General features: G+C 27.9%; 1 protein-coding gene and 1 pseudogene across 1 annotated transcript; both read left to right on the forward strand.

Moving 5' to 3' along the window:
• The first annotated feature begins 674 nt into the window (after nucleotides 1–674).
• LOC112776848 (uncharacterized) lies at nucleotides 675–15182 on the forward strand. Its single transcript, XM_025821117.3, has 13 exons — nucleotides 675–1074; nucleotides 3780–3954; nucleotides 4032–4115; nucleotides 4201–4442; nucleotides 4536–4779; nucleotides 4858–4937; nucleotides 10732–10816; nucleotides 12037–12168; nucleotides 12263–12376; nucleotides 13460–13513; nucleotides 13846–13930; nucleotides 14733–14786; nucleotides 14906–15182. Exons 1-13 carry the CDS (start codon nucleotides 833–835, stop codon nucleotides 14932–14934), a joined length of 1620 nt encoding a protein of 539 aa, XP_025676902.2. The 5' UTR covers nucleotides 675–832; the 3' UTR covers nucleotides 14935–15182.
• LOC140183918 (uncharacterized) lies at nucleotides 6099–8001 on the forward strand (annotated as a pseudogene).
• Nucleotides 15183–18610: the final 3428 nt, after the last annotated feature.

Here is an 18610-nt window from a genome sequence, read left to right on the forward strand (position 1 = left end):
ATTGCTCATTTTGAATATTATCAATAGTTAAATGGAAAGCCATTTGAAGAGTTATATGGAGGTAATGCTGGATAATGTTCAAATAGTAAATGGAGTTAAATGTTTAAATATTTTAATTGTATTTACGAGATTTAGAGTAAATGTTTAAATTAGTTTTTTCAAATTTTAAGCATGAGTTAAATTAATTCCATCCTAAATTAACTAACCTACATCATTTTAGTATATAACTCATTATCTGTCTTAACACCATAGATTCATATTGATGTGGATTAATAAGTTCTACAAAAAATGCAATCAAATCGATGTTAATAAAAATGTGAAATATCAACTTGATTTGGAATAAAATTTAAAGGACCAATTTTAGCATATACTCGTTGGTATCATAAATTTTTTACATAAATATGTACACATAAATCTACTTTATTTTTATTTTTTTGGTTATGACAGAAATCTAAAGCTTGAGTGATCTGTATGTAATTTGTCTAAGGCTTGAACGACTTACGTCCCAACCCAGAAAAAGAAAATTATTTTAATTTATTTCAAAAAAGTTCTTCCCTACTTAGTCCCCACCTATACCTACCAATCATAGCTCAACACTTGTCATATAGAAAAGCAAGAGAGAAAGAAACACACATAGCTACCTTTAGAAGGATTTTTTATTTGTGTAATGCAAACATCCATCGCTCTAGCCTCTAATGCATGTAATGTAAAATTGTGTTGCGTTTTTCTTAGCAGGATCTCTATTTCTGTTTATCTTCCTCGTCCTATCAAATTTCAAAGAGAAAGAAAAGAGCGGTTTTGTTTTTTATTTATTTATTTTTCTTTTTGGGACATGGAGATAAAGGATCATCGAGAAGAGGAAAGGGAAGAAGGGAAGGTGAAAGAAGCCATGGCAGTTGACGACGAGGAAGAAAAAGAAGATGACGACGAGGAAGAAGAAGAGGGAGAGGAAGAGGAAGAGGAAGAAGGAACCACAGGTTCGAGTTTGACCATGGAGAGGGTTGCTGTAGCTAAGGAATTCATTGAAAACCATTACAAGGCTCATATGAAACATATCCAAGATCGCAAAGAAAGGTAAATAAAAAATGTAAGAATTTTTAATCTTATTTACAAAAATTATTTTTCAAGTTTTTAGTTTTTTGTTGTTTAATTAATTATTGTCCCTATGAACTATTATGTTAGTGATTATTACATGTATGTCTATTTCTGTTTTATCTCCATCTTCATTTTGTTTAAGGCTTTTTAATTTTTTCCTTTTTTTCTGATACCTATGGTCATTTGAAGTTTTTAATGTAAACGTTAATTTATTTATCTTACTACGTATGTGTTGTTGGATTTGTACATATTTTCAGACATTATCGCTATGTGTTTAATAACATCATAAAATATATATACTTCAATTCAAAATCCTTCTGCCATTAAGCAGATTTTGTTGTATGAATCAATTGATGACATTGAATTCTCTAAATTATTTTGTTGATAAAATTTTGGCTGAAAAAAAAATATTCTTGTTTATTTAACTTTAGTGTTGTTGGCTATGATGTATCAATAACTGGAGTAACATTTAAATATTTTCTAAGGTTTTATTTAAGCCAAGCACTTTAATTTAGATTCCAAATAACATTTAAGGCATTCTGGTTGTGCTATTGTTGTTTGACACCCCAAATTGTTCATATAAAACTTGAGTCTTAGTGTGTCTGAGTATTGTACATCATCAAGAGTCCTGTTTAATTATGAATATTGTGGCCTTACAAGAGGTCCTAGATCAGAAAGGCGCATGCACTTTGCACACAAACACATATCAAAGATGAAATATTAATTTATATATTTAGTGAGCAGACGTGAAACTTTGATTTCAAAATTATGGATTCCAGTATCTCATGTCCTGATAAGCCTATACATTATCTTTGTCATTGTAATTTGTACTCGCCCCAAATTATGGATTTTGTGGCCTTTCAGAGAGTTTTATTTGAGATAGATACAATTCTTGCGGATGCACTCATGCAAGCACAAAGTTATTATAGCTTGAAAGCTGCTACGCATCCAAATTTTTTTAACAATTAAGTCTAATTAAGTTGGTCTAAATCTAATAAAAATCAGTTTTATTAGTGGAACGTGAATACACGCTCTAACTATGTCAACGTTTTGCGTTTCTCTCATCTTTCTCCTTCTGTCTCTTCTTTCTTTTTTGTGTTTCTCCTTTTTCTTTTTCACATTTTCTTTTCTTAGTTTTATTCCTCTCAAGAGAGTAAATCAAAAAAGATTTTGAGAAAATAAAATAAGAAGAAAAAGATTAAGAAAAAAAGATGAAAACGAAAAAAAGACAAAGTGAAAGATGAGAAGGAGAAATTCAAGTAAAACGAAATTAAATGAACCTAAATTAAACTAAGAGACGAACCGAAATTTTTAAGGAATAAAAAATTTGGTCAATATTTAATAGTAGTATTAAGTGAACCTAAGTTAATTTACAAATAAATCGAAATTAGTTCAAATTTGAACAAAAACTTACTAAACAATTACACATGAATAAATTCAGCAAATTCAAGCGAAACGAAACCAAATGAACCTAAATTAAACTAAGAAATGAATCAAAATTTCTTAAGGAATAAAAAATTTGGTCAATACTTAACAACAACATTAAGTGAACCTCAGTTAATTCACAAATGAACCGAAATTAATCCAGATTTAAACAAAAACTAACTAAATAAACACATGAACAAATTCAACAAATTCAAGCGAAACGAAATTAAATTAACCTAAATTAAACTAAGAAATGAAATGAAATTTCTTAAAAAATAAAAAATGTGTTCAATACTTAATAACAATATCAAGTGAACCTCATCAGTTAATTCACAAATGAACCGAAATTAGTTTAAATTTGAACAAAAACTAACTAAACAACCACCCATGAACAAGTTTAGTAAATTCAAGTGAGACAAACCAAATGAACTTAAATTAAACTAAAAATTGAACCGAAATTTCTTAAGAAATAAAATATTTTGTCAATACTTAAAAGCAACATCAAGTGAACCTCAGTTAATTTACAAATGAACCAAAATTAGCTCAGATTTGAAGGAGAAAAAAAACTCAATCATTAACAAAAACACATTGAATTCATTTTTTGGATCCAAAAAAATCTCAAATAAACTAAGAAATGAATCGAAATTATTTAATAATGGCATCAGAGAAAATCCAAACTAATAAAATAGTTAACAAAATGTTGGTATTGTTGGTGATGACGATAACGAAAAAGGAAAAGAAGAAGAGGACGACGCAGCATCAGAAAAGAAGAAGAAGAATAACTTGCATGCACAAATTTAAAAAAAGAAGAAGTGACGGCAGTGAACGTGCACGCGTAAATTTAAAATGACTTGGATGTAGAGATTTATTTTTATAACTTATTGACTATCCTAAGTTATTTTATATACAGCAAAAAAAAAGCTTACATCTAAGATATGGATCTTCTGAATTTTCTGAATTTTTTCTCATAATTAATCTTGTAAAATGCGATCTCAGATGGTACAAAAATTAATTGAGACCAAAAAAATTTATGTGAGAGAAACTTTGTGAGATCATACTACATGATCAATTGTGAAAAAAAAATTGAAAAAATTTATTTTTAGTGTTAGTATTCAAGTTATTTGCACCGAGTTCTTCTTTTATGTTCTCACTTTTCACATTTTTGTTTATAAAATATTGAAATAGATAGCACTGAAAATAAAAATAAATACCAAACAGAATCTTAGTCTTCTAATTTTTCTAATTTTTATAATATGCAGGCGTTTAGTACTAGAAAAGAAGCTAGCATCTTCTCATGTACCAGAAGAGGAACAAATCAATCTATTAAAAGATTTAGAGCGAAAGGAGACGGAGTATATCCGATTAAAAAGAAACAAAATATGTGTTGATGATTTTGACCTTCTAACAATTATTGGCAGAGGAGCCTTTGGCGAGGTAGATATATACACAATCTACTATTTGATAAAAAAATAATTTAAGTAACAGTTTCCATGTACAACTTGCTTGTGTAGGTAAGACTCTGTCGGGAGAAGAAATCAGGTCACATATACGCCATGAAAAAGTTGAAGAAGTCTGAAATGCTCCGTAGGGGACAGGTAAAGTTTCATAAATTTCATGTTTTCATTTTTCAATTTCTTTTAGAATAATTATCCGTAGTATGTACATTTCCATCTTAATTAGGTTGAGCATGTTAGAGCGGAAAGGAATGTACTTGCAGAAGTTGCAAGTGAGTGCATTGTGAAGCTCTATTACTCTTTTCAAGATGATGAATACTTATATCTTATAATGGAGTATTTACCTGGTGGTGATATAATGACTTTGCTTATGAGAGAGGAAATTTTGACCGAAACTATGGCCAGATTTTACATTGCGCAAACTGTTTTGGCAATAGAGTCTATTCATAAACACAATTACATTCATCGGTTTGTATTCTTATATTTTCATCAACTGCACATTATGATTCTATCCTTAAAAGCATAATTTGTAAATATACATCTTCTTTTTGTTTTCTATAGAGACATAAAACCTGATAACCTTCTATTGGACAAAAATGGTCATATGAAGCTCTCTGATTTTGGTCTTTGCAAGCCACTTGACTGTTCTAATTTATCATCTATAAATGAAAATGAAGTTCTGGATGATGAGAACTTGAATGATACCATGGATATTGATGGATCCAACCCAAATAAAAGAAATGGAAGGCGCTGGAAAAGTCCCCTTGAACAACTTCAACATTGGCAAATGAATCGGAGGAAGTTGGTATTTCCTTATGTCTTATTTCTTATACCTTGTTAATGACAATAGCCACATGTTAGTAACACATTCATTTCATGGCAGGCATTTTCCATGGTTGGTACTCCGGACTATATTTCTCCCGAGGTGCTACTAAAAAAAGGCTATGGTGCAGAATGTGACTGGTTTGTTTTTATTTGCTTTTCTGCTTGCCTTTCTTTTCAACTGCATCTATCCAATTTTTTGACCTAGTAACTTTTTATTTTGATGTGAATAAATCATAAGTTTGCAATGCCTTTTTAAGTTAGCTTCTATATAGCCAAATTTTGCTTATAATATTTACACAATAAGTCTAGTCCCCAGCTGCATTGTCTTTGATTGGTGATGGTGAAAATTTTTGTTTGGATTCAAATTAAATTGGTTATAAGTCACCAAAAAAAAAATTAAATTGGTTATATTGTTGTAGCAACTCCCAACTCAACTTCCACGATCAAATTTAAAAAGGTGAAAATCTGCTTGAGAAATTAAAAAACTCTTTATCTCGTTATAGTAATATTCCAAATCCAGATTTCCAATCAAATTTGAAAATTATCACAAATTCAAAGCCAAATTGAAAGTTTTAGCTCCGGATCATCTTCCAAGAATGCGCAATCCTAATTGACTATGAGTCTATGAGAATTGGGTTGTTAATTGTAAGCAACTAAACTAAATCAATCAATAAAGTAACCTAGCAATTAGGAAAACCAAAAATGACAATTATATTAAAAGCAACATAAAACATCTAGAAAAAGAAAATTATCAAATTCAATTACTAAAAGAGCATTGTGTCACGTTTTTGAATACACTCTAATGTCACTGTACCTAATGTCACTGTACCGGTAGTTGAACTCAGTCAACTTTTTAAGTTAAGACCAATTTAGATGAATCCCCAATATTTAACAAAACAAAACTTAAAATACAAAAAAATGTAAGAGAAAGAAAGCTTTAGTAGAAATAGTACTTTCCTACACAAGTATTTGTTAGAGAACTTACATACTCATCACAGAACTCTCAATTCTAATTTATAGTCATCTACCTACTAAACGAATAGTTATGATTAAATCTAATTGACAGTCTATATTGATCATCTAGAATTTTTATTACAAATATCTTACATACTATATTTCTCTAAATACTTTTAAATTCTTCTAAACTAATCTTTATATTTCTATACTTATTTACGTTCTTCTAGAATATTCTATCATTTTTCAGAATTTTTTTAATATTTTTTAGAATTTTCTAAGATTTTTTAAAACACTCTCAAATATTATATAAATACCATTAAATATAACATTATAAAATTTACTATGGCAGTTAGCTAGATTTAATCCTTAAAATTGTTTATCCTTGTCCTAAGCTAAAGTAAATATGATAAATAAGAGAGCTGTCCATATTGGTTAACCTTTTTTTTTTTTGGTTGTATATTGGTTAACCTTTAACTACAATTAATTATCCTAGTTCACGTAGTCCTAACCATTTAACCAAGGGAATTCCGTAGGTGGGATAGTGTTATGAAGACCAACATAAATTCATCTCTTTTACGAGTAAAGTATTGTTTTTGTCCCTAACGTTTGAGGTAAGTTTTCTAAAGTTATTTTTAATATTTTAATCGTCCTATTTAAGTCCCTAATGTTTCAAATTGACTCAATATTGTCCTGCTGTTAGGGATCCGTTAACAGAATTGACGGCAGAACAAAATTGAGACGATTTTGAAACGTTAGAGACTTAAATAGGACGAAAACGTTAACGTTAGGGACAAAAACAATACATAGAAATAAATTTTAATTTTATCCTTCAATAATATCAATTTTTTACTATACATAGTATTCAATTATTTTTTAATCACATCTAAGTAAATTATATTTAATCATATTACTTTCATTCTAAATAAATTAATTTTTTTATAATTTTACTCTTAAAAAATTTTTAGTTATCATAAAATGTTTGTAAAATGACTAGTATATAAACTTGCGAAAAAAATAATATATATACAATAAAATATAAATTATACCTTTTGTCTTTAATGTATCAAAATTCTTTAAAATTATGAAAAATAAATTTATGGGTAAAGTATACTTTTTGTCCCTGAAATTTGCTAAAAGTTTCAAAAATATCCCTAAGTTTTGATTTGTTTCAATTTTGTCTATTAAGTTTTCGATTTGCATCAATTTTACCCTAATTACTAATTTTCTGATAATTAATATTTTTCTTTCCATATATACCCCTCCCTTATACCTATCATCATCACAATTCTCTGTCTCTCTTTTCATCCTCACCGTCAACTCCACCACCATCATCATTATTGAGCAACCACCCTCAACCTCTTCCTTCATTGTCGCCGGCCAAATCCCTCATTCTCCTTTTTTCTCTTTTCTTCTCCGACTCTCCATCTCCATCACCACCATCTCTGTTGAGCCCCATTCTCAATGACCACCACCCTTTTTTTTTCGCGAAAACCAGCACCACCGAAACCATCACTCTTCCTCCTTCTCTGTTAGTAAACCCAGCTTAAGAAAAAAATCACAACACAAGATCAAAGAACCACAACCACTAATAATAATGAGAAGAAGTTTGAGTGCCAATACTGTTTGAAGGAATTTGCAAATTTATAAGCACTTGGTGGGCACCAAAATGCTCACAAAAAAAAGGATGAAAAAGAAAAGGTTGTAATTTCAAGCAAGGAAAGCCACCATAAACTACTATCTTCAACATCTTAATTTCCCAAACAAAAATCATCATGATTTTTCTTACTATAATCATAATCATAATAACAATAACACACCTTAGTTCTATGATCCTTCTTCTTACAATTACTATTCTGACTTCACAGTTTGTGAAAAATCTCAAAATAGTTTCAACCCCAATAATTAAGATTCAAACTTTTTGGTCGAAAAAGTATTCAATAGTAATTGGTATTCATCTCTACCATCATCATATCAAGCTACTGCTTCTTCACAGCAAGATTCTTGCATATTCAATTTATCTAATACTAGTACAGATAATAATAATAATAATAATAATAATAATAATAATAATAATAATAATAATAATAATAATAATAATAATAATAATAATAGTGCTTACAACATCTTCAAGCCTTGCAACTTTCTTGATTCTTCAAATCATCAAAAACAAAGCCATAGTAGTAATAACAAAGCTTTGGATCTTCAATTAGGGTTCAATTTGCAGTCAAATACAAGAGGGGCCTAATTTATTAGTATTATTATTGATTAGGGTATACATGATATATACATGAAAAGATAGGAAGCTGGGTTTGCTAATAGAGAAGGAGGAAGGGAGATGGCTTCGACGATGCTGGGTTTCCGCGATGAAGAAGAAAAATGGTGGTGGTCTTCGAGAATGGAGCTCAACAGAGATGGTGGTGATAGAGATGGAGGGTTGGAGAAGAAAGGAGAAAGAAGGAGAATGAGAGGTTTGGCCGGCTACGATGAAGGAGGAGGTTGACAGTGTAGTTCAATAATGATAATGGCAATGGAGATGATGGTGAGATAAAAAGAGAGAAAGAAGGAGAGACAGAGGATTGTGATGGTGATGATGATGATGATGATAGTATAAGGAGGGGGTATATTTGGAAAGAAAAATATTAATTATCAGAAAATTAGTAATTAGGGTAAAATTGATGCAAATCGAAAACTTGATGGACAAAATTGAAACAAATCAAAACTTAGGGATATTTTTGAAACTTTTAGCAAACTTTAAGGACAAAAAGTATGCTTTACCCTAAATTTATTTAAAATGAAAGTAATGTGATTAAGTATAATTTACTTAGATGTAATTAAAAAATAATTGAATACTATGTACAATAAAAAATTGATATTATTGAAAGATAAAATTAAATTAAAATTTATTTTTTATATTGTTTTTGTTCCCAATGTTTTCGTCCTATTTAAATCCCTAACGTTTTAAAATCGTCTCAATTTTGTCTCGCTGTCAATTCTGTTAACGGATCCCTAATGGCAGAACAACATTGAGTAAAATTTGAAATGTTAAGAACTTAAATAGAACGATTAAAATGTTAGGGACAACTTTAAAACTTACCTCAAACGTTAGAGATAAAAACGATACTTTACACTCCCTTTTTATTTATCACCAATGAAAATTAATCGGGACTCAAAATCACCTCAATTCATAATGCTAAGCTAAGAATATAAATCTATTCAATAACAACTAGAAGTATTTTAACAAACACTTAGCACACAGAATCAAAACATAACTTGCAAATAAATAAAATCTAAATCTAAGATAATCAAATTTGCAATAAACATAAAAGCAACTCCAACGAACATAAATTTACAATTCCCAAAAAAAAATCATTCATTATTCATTAATTCTAAATTAAGATTCAAACATAAAGCATTCATTACATAAGGTAGGAAAAAAAACACAAGAGTGCAAAACAAATGAAATTGAGGAAATGATTGAATCTTGAAGTCTTGAACTCAAATTGAAATAAAATCTAATCTAAGGCTATATAAATTTTTTTTAGATAGTAGAAGAAGCTTCTTTCTCTAAAAATACAAACTACATAATAAACTATCAAATTCGTTTTTGATTTCTTAACATGCTGATAAAACTATCTCTTATTTTTATTAATGATAAAAATATCTTCAAAACATTTTAAAACGTGACAAAAGTACTCCATATTAAATATATATTTTTAAAATATATTTTAGAAATTAAATTTTAATGTGATTTTTTACAAGTATAATTAAAAAATGAGACTTTTTATTTTAAAATTTTGATAATTTTAGCTTAGTAGATTTTTTTGCAATTTATTTTTCTTCATGACCAAGAAAAAATGAAAAAAAATATAGAGATTGAATTTTTATTTGAATTTTTTATATTTATTCTAAATAGTTATTCAAATAAAAAAAATAATATTTTTTAGTTTTTTTTAATCATATTTTATAATATTTTAAAGATATTTTTGTTATTATCAAAAGTGAAAAATATATATGATAGCGTATTAAAAAATTGGGAGTGGTTTTGGTGGTTTATTCCAAACTAAAAACATAACTTAAAACCTAATTAATACAACTCCTTTTACTACTATGCCCCTTTGATTTCCACTTCTTATATCCTTTAGAAGCCGGTGCATTAGGGTCTTTTTGGGTCCAAACGCGAGCTCACGTGCTTCACTAACGTACCATGCAATTTTACTGCCGCATACGTAGTTACACTTTATCTTAATTTATCCTAAAATAATAACAAACACATCAAAATGCCATATAAATAATAAAATTGTGGCAAGAATTCATGAAATTTGTCACCAATCACAATAGAAAACAAGAATCAGAAATAAAGGCAATTAAATACAAAAGGTATAGAGAAATTAAAGATATCAGAATTTCTTAAATTTTCAGTTGATCTCATAAAATTGGGTTCTATCAATTAGTCACACTATATCGTTAAACTAAGTTCTATAGATAAAAAAAAAAATAAAGATCGTGAATTCATGCAAGCAATAAAAATATCTTGACCTTGTCATGTTTGTGTGCTTAAGTTTTACGAGCATATACTAATTAAAAGTCATCTTTGATAATGGAAGAAAACACACATGCTAATGAAAGTCTTTCTATCCAATTTTAATAAGTTCTCTTTTTTTTTTTTATATAATATACATACAATCCACATACATGGATCATTAAGAAAGAACTGAATCATTATGAATTGGATAAGTATATCCATTTCAGTATACAAAATTATTTGCTAACACAAAGTATGGATAAAAATGTTTCATTTTCATTTCCATATTTATTTTCCTTTTTTTAAATGATTTTTTTTATATTTCATGAAGGTATTAACTTTTGTATTAGCTTCTACCTTGAAACGTGTCATGTATTCCTTGTAAATAAATGTCTTCATTATAATAGTAATATTTTTTTCTAAATAAAGTGATTAAGTTTTTCTTTGATACAGGTGGTCTCTTGGTGCTATATTGTATGAGATGCTTATTGGTTATCCTCCATTTTATTCTGATGACCCTATAACAACATGTAGAAAGGTTTTATATTTTTTTCCAGTTGTTCTTTCTTTTCTTTTCAACTATATTTTGTTGTCACAAGATGAGTTATAGATGTAAACTCTCACACTATATGACAAAGAAATAACATTGATATTATAAAAAAAAATTTAATTTGATTATAATTTAGAATAATAATTGGTTTAATAAGTAATGAAATAAACATAATTCTCTAAAAGTAAAAGGCAACCACAAAACATCTGGTTCTTTAATGAAAATTGCTTTGCTTGTGAGAGTTTTTTTTAGTTAAAGAACTCTTTGGAGATTTGATTTGAATCACCATCATAAATGCTTACAGCATTTATCTAGTTTGTGATATTTGCTAATATATGAAGATAGTCATATTCTGCACAAAATAAATTGGCTAATAATTGTTTTTCAAATGAGTTTTGTATATCAAAGGTGCATGATGTGTAAAAAGAAAAAGAGGTGCATGACTTAATGGCATAATATTAAATTAAACTCTGTTAAATAATAAATAATATTAAATTAAATTCTGTTGAACAATATAACCAGAATATTTTCTCTAGATCAAATATAATTTTTGTCTTTACTATTTGTCAAAAATTTTAAAATTATCCTTAACATTTATTTTGTATCAATTTTACAGCTAGTTTTTAAAAAGTAATTAATTTTACCCTCTACTAAAATTAATAATTTTTATTCTCATGATACCCATCGTTATATCATCATTTTCCAATCTTCACCATGTTATATTAATTTGGATAGAAGAATAAAATTGCTTACCTTAAAAAATATTAGGCACAAAATTAATACAAATTAAATGAGAGAAATAATTTTAAAATTTTTAATAAACATTAAGGACAACAATATACTAAAACCTTTATAATTAAGCTCGTTTGGTTTAGTGGGTAACTTATGCATGTAGTACTCCATTGATCAGCGACAAACTTTTAAAAGGAACTCAAATTCGCGATAAATTAATCATTAGCCTATTGAATTAGAAAATATCGTAAATAAAAAACTTTTATGTTTTTTTCTTGTGTGCTTTATTTATTAAATATTTCAATAAACTAAGAAATAAACATTCATTATTCATGGGCATGTAATCTATTTTAATTTATTCATTGTGATGCTAAAGTATTTATTTATTACCCAGTTATTTTCACTAGTACTAATGGTAATAATATAAATTAATGCTTCTTTTTTTTTTTTTTGGCTTCGGTGTTGAGTGTTTTCAGATTGTGCATTGGAAAAATCACTTAAAATTTCCAGTTGAGATAAGGTTGAGTCCAGAAGCAAGGGATCTAATATGTAGGTTACTTGTTGATGCTCCACAAAGGCTTGGTACTAATGGAGCGTATGAAATTAAAGTGTGTAAAATGTATTTTTTATTTTCTCTCCCTTACTCTCTACTATACAAAATTACAATATTCCCTAACAATATTGTGGTTCTGAATTGACCAGGCTCATCCTTGGTTCAAAAATGTTGAATGGGATAGGCTTTATGAAATGGAGGCAGCATTTATACCACAGGTCGATGGAGAGCTTGACACTCAAAATTTTATGAAATTTAATGAGGTAAAGTATGTTTATTTAAGAATTCTTCTTTTCTAATTGATTTGTCCTCTTTCATCTACGCCGTAGCAACATTTTGCATTGAGTTTACTAATAGATTAAGTTAGGGATAAGAACTATTTCGGTATAAAAATTGAGTAAAATTAAAATTGTCTTTAAAGTTTTATTAAGTTTTAATTTTTTTATAGATTTAATTAATTTGTGTTTTAAGTATACATTTTAAAAATATAATAATAATAATTTTTAATATTTTTAATGTATTCAATACAATAAAAATATTAAATTTTATAATAACTTTTATAAAACCTTATTTTTAATAGTATGTTGTTTTTGAGCCGCAAAATAGCAAAATTTTTCTTTTATTTTGGATAATTTTATCCTTATATTTATTGCTCTTAATATGAAATTAAAAAATAAATAAAAAATAATTTATGCAATCACAATTAGGGTTGGCAATATATACCCTACTAGCAGGTATCCAATCCGTACTAACCCGTTTAGGTAGGATTGTCTCCCCGACTCGCTGTGGGTAGGATAGGGTGCAGTGCAAGTTTACTTACGGATAGGATAGGGTACGGGTTCAAGGTATATCCTGCTCTATCCTACTCACACATCTAATATATTATATAATATATATGTAAAAATTATATATGTACTGAAGAAAGTGAGTATTAAATTTATAATTTTTATTCTTATAAAAATTTAAAATAACTACTAAACTAGTTTATGATCATATTATTTGTAATTTATGTTAGATTTTTTTAAGATTTTGTTGTTTTTAATTTTAATTTAAACTTAATTCTTTATTTTCTATTTTATTAATAAATATGAAATTTGGAATAGTTGAATTTTATATTTGTTTAAAATTTTTTTATTTTTTTTCGAATAGGGTCAGATAGGGTAGAATTTAAAACTTTAGAATGTGGATAGGATAGGCGTTTTTTATTTTGATATATATATGTTGCATTCTTATTTAGGTTTTTTTATTTATATTTTCTGGAACCTTTGTATTGTTTGTTTTCTCCATGTATGATTATGTATTATTAGCTACAATTATGACATGGTTATAGTTATGTCAATATATAGGTTGAAGCAGAACAACCAAAACCAACTAGAAGCGCATCAGGACCGATCAGAAAAGTATGTACTTTATTTACTTGAAAAAGTAGCAGTCTTTACTTTTCAATAGCCAAGTAATTAACAAGGAGTGACAATTCCATATCCTTTAGAATTTGTCAACATAATATTCTTCACTATTTTTAATATAGAAAGGTTTTATTAAAAGAAATTTTTTTTAAATATATTTATTACAAAAAATACTTCAAACTATTACAAAAAAAATATTTTAGTCAATCCCTATTAAATTTATCCTAAAATATTTGTTGCATGCTAAATATACGTTAATTTATGGTGGATGATTCATTAGAATCCTTTATGATGATATATTATTGTTGTATTCTCTTACGCTACAGAAATTGTTAACTCCTCAAGATCTCAGTTTTGTTGGCTATACATATAAAAATTTTGCTGCTATTAAGGGAACACGCCATTCTATTGGTATATTTTTCCTTCTAAAGTAATTATCTTCCCTTGTACCAATTGTCATCAGACAAAGATTTATTATAATACTGTATCCATATTTTGTTATTTTTTTTCTTTTTGTATTTTAAGTTACAATGCATGAAAATTATGTTAATGGGATGGAAGATCTAATTTTTATTTGGACTTTCTTGATAGTTTTATGTCAATAATTTACATTAATTAATAAAATTAATTAAAGAAAAAATTTTAAATGGTCCTAATAATTACTTCGAGAGACAACGAGACCTTTGACATAAAATTCGGTTCCTAAACTTTATTTTTATAAAACTGATTAGTTCCTGTGCTAAAAAAATTAATGTTATTTTTTCTGCATAAAAATTGATCAGTCCAAAAAAATATCAAATGTTGAATCGGATAATTTTTTTGGTCAAAAATATCGTAATCATTTTAAGATAATTTTCAGGACCGATACTCAATTAATTATAATGCATCCTCTTGGAATCAGATGAGTGTACACACATTCACACAACACCCCCTCAAAAAGTTAATATGATATAACTACTTTTGATGCACTTATGAATATTTGTGGTAATATATTACAAATGAAGATAAAATTGTGAATCGTTAGATAGTTTAATATATTTAAGTAAATGTGTTTGACTAAACTATCTAATATTTTATAATACTATATGTCTTTATGTAAAGATATCTGATTTTCGTTAAAATATCTACTTTGTTTTATGTTTTATCTTCAATTATTGTCTTTCCTTGGCATAAAACTAATGGATATTGTACTTCGTTTATCGAACTGTAACAGATATGTTGTCTTTGTCAACCCCACAACGCACATCATCCATTGACTCTACACAAAGTAATGAACCTAAATTTGATTATTACACTTTAGGGTGTATTCACTTAGAGGGTAAAAGTCAAGGTGAATTTTCTATTTATTTTTTTAAATAGTTCCTAACATACCCATTTTTGTTGAAGGTGATTCTGCAATTGACTATTCCACATGATATAGTCAATGGACATAGCAAGGAGATTCCGTAGTTGACTATTTTTGCACTGTGAAAAATGAGTGCTCTTCATCATGAATATGTGAACGTCTTTCTTCCATGTATATATGCTTATTTTGTATAACAAATAGATTAATCTTCTTCGATGATGATGCTTGGTTAGCATGTTTTATTTGTCAACCGGGTTTGCCACAGTTTCATTACCAACAGCATTAATATAATGTACTTTAGTGTACAAGGGTGTTTTGAAGTAGCAAAGGTATATATATATATATATATATATATATATGAGTTAGAATCAAATGATGATGCTGGTGTCAATTTAAGTAATTTTACACCATTGAATAATTTTTTGTTCATGTAATTTTATAAAAAATCAATCTTGGATTAGAAACGTATATGTTACAGAGCATCTGCTAATCCAAAATTATTTGTTATACTTTTTATATACTTGAAAATCAACATTATATTTGTTCAAAATATGCAAAAACAAAGTGTTCTTCAGTTACATGATTATTGATGTTCAATTTTGGTGAAATTTGGTATAGATGATTTTCATGACATATTATATAATTTAATAGTTTGATCGATAAAATGTATATTCTATGTGGCGTAATTTATTTAAGTTGACCCAATAATGGTCATTTGATCCTAATTAACTAGGGCATGAGACATGACCGCTAGTGGCTAAGTTGGCAACGAAACATTATACAATCACTTGTGAATTCTTGTGCATTCTTGTTTATATTTACTTGGTGTGTGCAATCAGTATTATTTGCTACCTCCAAAACATCTCAAATTGAATTTTAACGTTTACTCAAATATGTGTTATACTAAAAACCATTTCCTTAAGTAATAATATAAACAAATTAGGTAAAATCTAAATTTGAAAAAGTATGCACTTAAAAGTAAAAAAATTTTGAAAATTAAGTCTAACTAAACAATCTACCATGAAAGTAGATTACAACATAATAGCCTACTTTAGAAGAAGAACTTTATTGTTCTATATGAAAAAAGTTTAAAAGTGCAAAAATTCTTACCTCACAAATGCGTCCTAGTAAAATATGTGTTGGCTCAAATCTTTAAAAATGAACATATTCAACAAGAAAAATTATTTTGGGAGTAGCTTCTCTCATTCCCTACAAGTAGAGTATAAAACTACTATTTGTATTTTTTTCTTTATACTTATTTTAAGGAATAATGTGACAATGATAGAAAAGGGTATTCAACAACTCTTAGTGATGTCAAGACTTTGGAATCTTGATCAAGTGATCAAGAGCGAAAATAAAAAGACAAAGAACAAGATAAATTTGAGAGATTTTTCATTATTCTCTTCATTCCGTGAGTTCTCTAATATATGGTACAAAAGAAAAATAATATGTAATCTAGGAACATATATTTTATATTCATATTTATATTACATTCTTAAAAAATTGAAAAAAATAAGTTCACACTCCATAGAAAATCATATGTGGACCAAATCTCAAGAACAAGAAAGCTTTTCGAACTTAAGTGGTTAAGTTTTTAAACATTTTAATATCCTATAAACAAGTTGGGATTTTCGAACTTTATATTAATCTTATAAAATGATCAAATAGTGATCTCTAGTTTTGAGAAGATTCAGAAAGAAGTTGGTGTATAGCCAATTTAAGTTACTGCTTAGTTCAAAAAAGTCTTAAAAAAAATATCTAAAGTTTTTAAGTTGGTAAATATATAGTTAATCTAAGTCATTGATTAGTCTTAATAAGACTTAAGAATAGAATATCTAAGTTTATTATATTAGTAAAGAGTCAATTTGAGTCATTGACTAGTTTTAAAAAGGTATAATAAAAGAATAGTTAAGGTTTTTAAACTAGGTTGTGGTCTACTCTAAGTCAATATGTTTGCTTATGAAGGCTTAATGCATATAATAATATTTAATTGTAGACTTATACAATTAATAGAACTCTTAAATTTTTTTGAGAACTGGATGTAAGCATTTTGAGTCAAGGTAATATATATTGGATGTGTACATCTTCTGAATCTTACCTCTTTCATTTTGAGCATAACATTTATATTCTATTAAAAATTTTTCTTTAAATATGTTTCATGTATGTTCTATAGCTATCTCAAATGTGCTATCAAACTGATCTAAAGTCTACTATGACCTTAGAAGTCTTTTTTTTAATTTGTAATTTGGAGATCTCAAAAACTATTTTGAAAGAATCTTAAGTTGTTCTTTAGAACTTCTCATAAATCTCAGATATCACTGTCTTATAAATAATAATTTCATGAGTCATGACGTTTTAATTTACATACAAAAGATCTCATAAACTATATGTTAACTGTGACACTTTATTACCCTGAGCCTTATTTCATGTTGTAAAGCAAAGAATAAAAAAGTGCCACGACATGTGTAAAGCTCATATAATATTCTATATAGAAAGAACTAATAATACTAGAAGTCCGATGAAAAATTACAGCTCAAAACAGAAATAAAAAAACACAAAGCGTTCACATGATAACTACAATTGTAGAGGCACAAGATACAACATAATACAATAGTAATCAAGATAGATATATGTAAGTATGATAGTCAAAAGAACCCTAACCGTAGCCCGCAGAGTTTAGGCCGACTAGTTACATATAGACAATACAGAATTTTTGAGTTAAAACAGCATATACAACTTATCTCTCAAATCAAGACTCTAAGGCAACAAAGATACAAAATTGAGAGTATATCTATGACAAAGTAATCTAAAATACAAAAGGGTGATAAAAGATCCTCCGTTCCGTCACCATCTCGCAACTCACCAAGGTGGGTTATGACCTGCATAAAAAAAAAAAACAACAACAATATATGGTATTAGAAAACTGCTTTTTTTTGGAAGCCTTCTGAAACCTCTGAGAATATGGCATTTTTGGCTTGTATTCAGGAGCCTTTGGCAAGGTGGGATAAGTGTCAAGAGAATCAGGGAATGGGTTTGTCTGCACACTTAGGAGGGGCGTGCTCCACTTTTCCACTTCTCCACTTCCCCGACAACAGTGCCAAAAACTTGGTGCGGAATTTATAACCCACAAACTAACTGGCAAGTACACCAGGTCGTACCAAGTAATACCTCAGGTGAGTGAGGGTCGATCCCATGAGGATTGATGGACTAAATAACAATAGTTGATTAATTTACTTATTTAGACAAGTAGAAAATGGTGTTTGAGAGTTTAAAAGCATTAACAGTAATTTTAGAATATCAGAAAGCAAGCAGTAAACAGGTTGAGAAAACAATATAGAGAAGGCAGTTAAGGCTTCAGAGTTATCTATTTTCCGGATTGACTTTTCTTGCTAACTATTTTAATCATGCAATATTTAATTCATGGAAAACTATATGTGACTAGACCTTAATTCCTTAGACCTTTCTAGTCTCATCTAATTCTAATCAACTGCCAATTCCTTGGTCAATTAATTCCAATTAGAGGGTGAAATTCAATTCTAGTTTATATGCCACAGAAATCCCAATTATCCAAATATAAGAGGAATATATGTCACGTATCTCGTTAATTACAAATAATTAGAATTTAGGAGAAATTGTTTTCAAGCTGTTGTTCAAGTAAAGAGCTTTTTCAAGTTATACAAGAACTCAATTAGAAAGAGGGTCATACTTTCGTTCCACCCAAATTCATAAGATAAAGAACAAAAATA

This window comes from Arachis hypogaea, chromosome 3, assembly GCF_003086295.3.
Source record: "Arachis hypogaea cultivar Tifrunner chromosome 3, arahy.Tifrunner.gnm2.J5K5, whole genome shotgun sequence".
NCBI classification, from domain to species: Eukaryota; Viridiplantae; Streptophyta; class Magnoliopsida; order Fabales; family Fabaceae; genus Arachis; species Arachis hypogaea.

Coding starts and splice junctions, on each gene's coding strand:
- LOC112776848 (XM_025821117.3), top strand. CDS start 833: ATGGAGATAAAGGATCATCGAGAAGAGGAAAGGGAAGAAGGGAAGGTG. Junction 12,169..12,262: donor ATGGAGCGTATGAAATTAAA/GTGTGTAAAATG, acceptor TGAATTGACCAG/GCTCATCCTTGGTTCAAAAA. Junction 12,377..13,459: donor ATTTTATGAAATTTAATGAG/GTAAAGTATGTT, acceptor GTCAATATATAG/GTTGAAGCAGAACAACCAAA.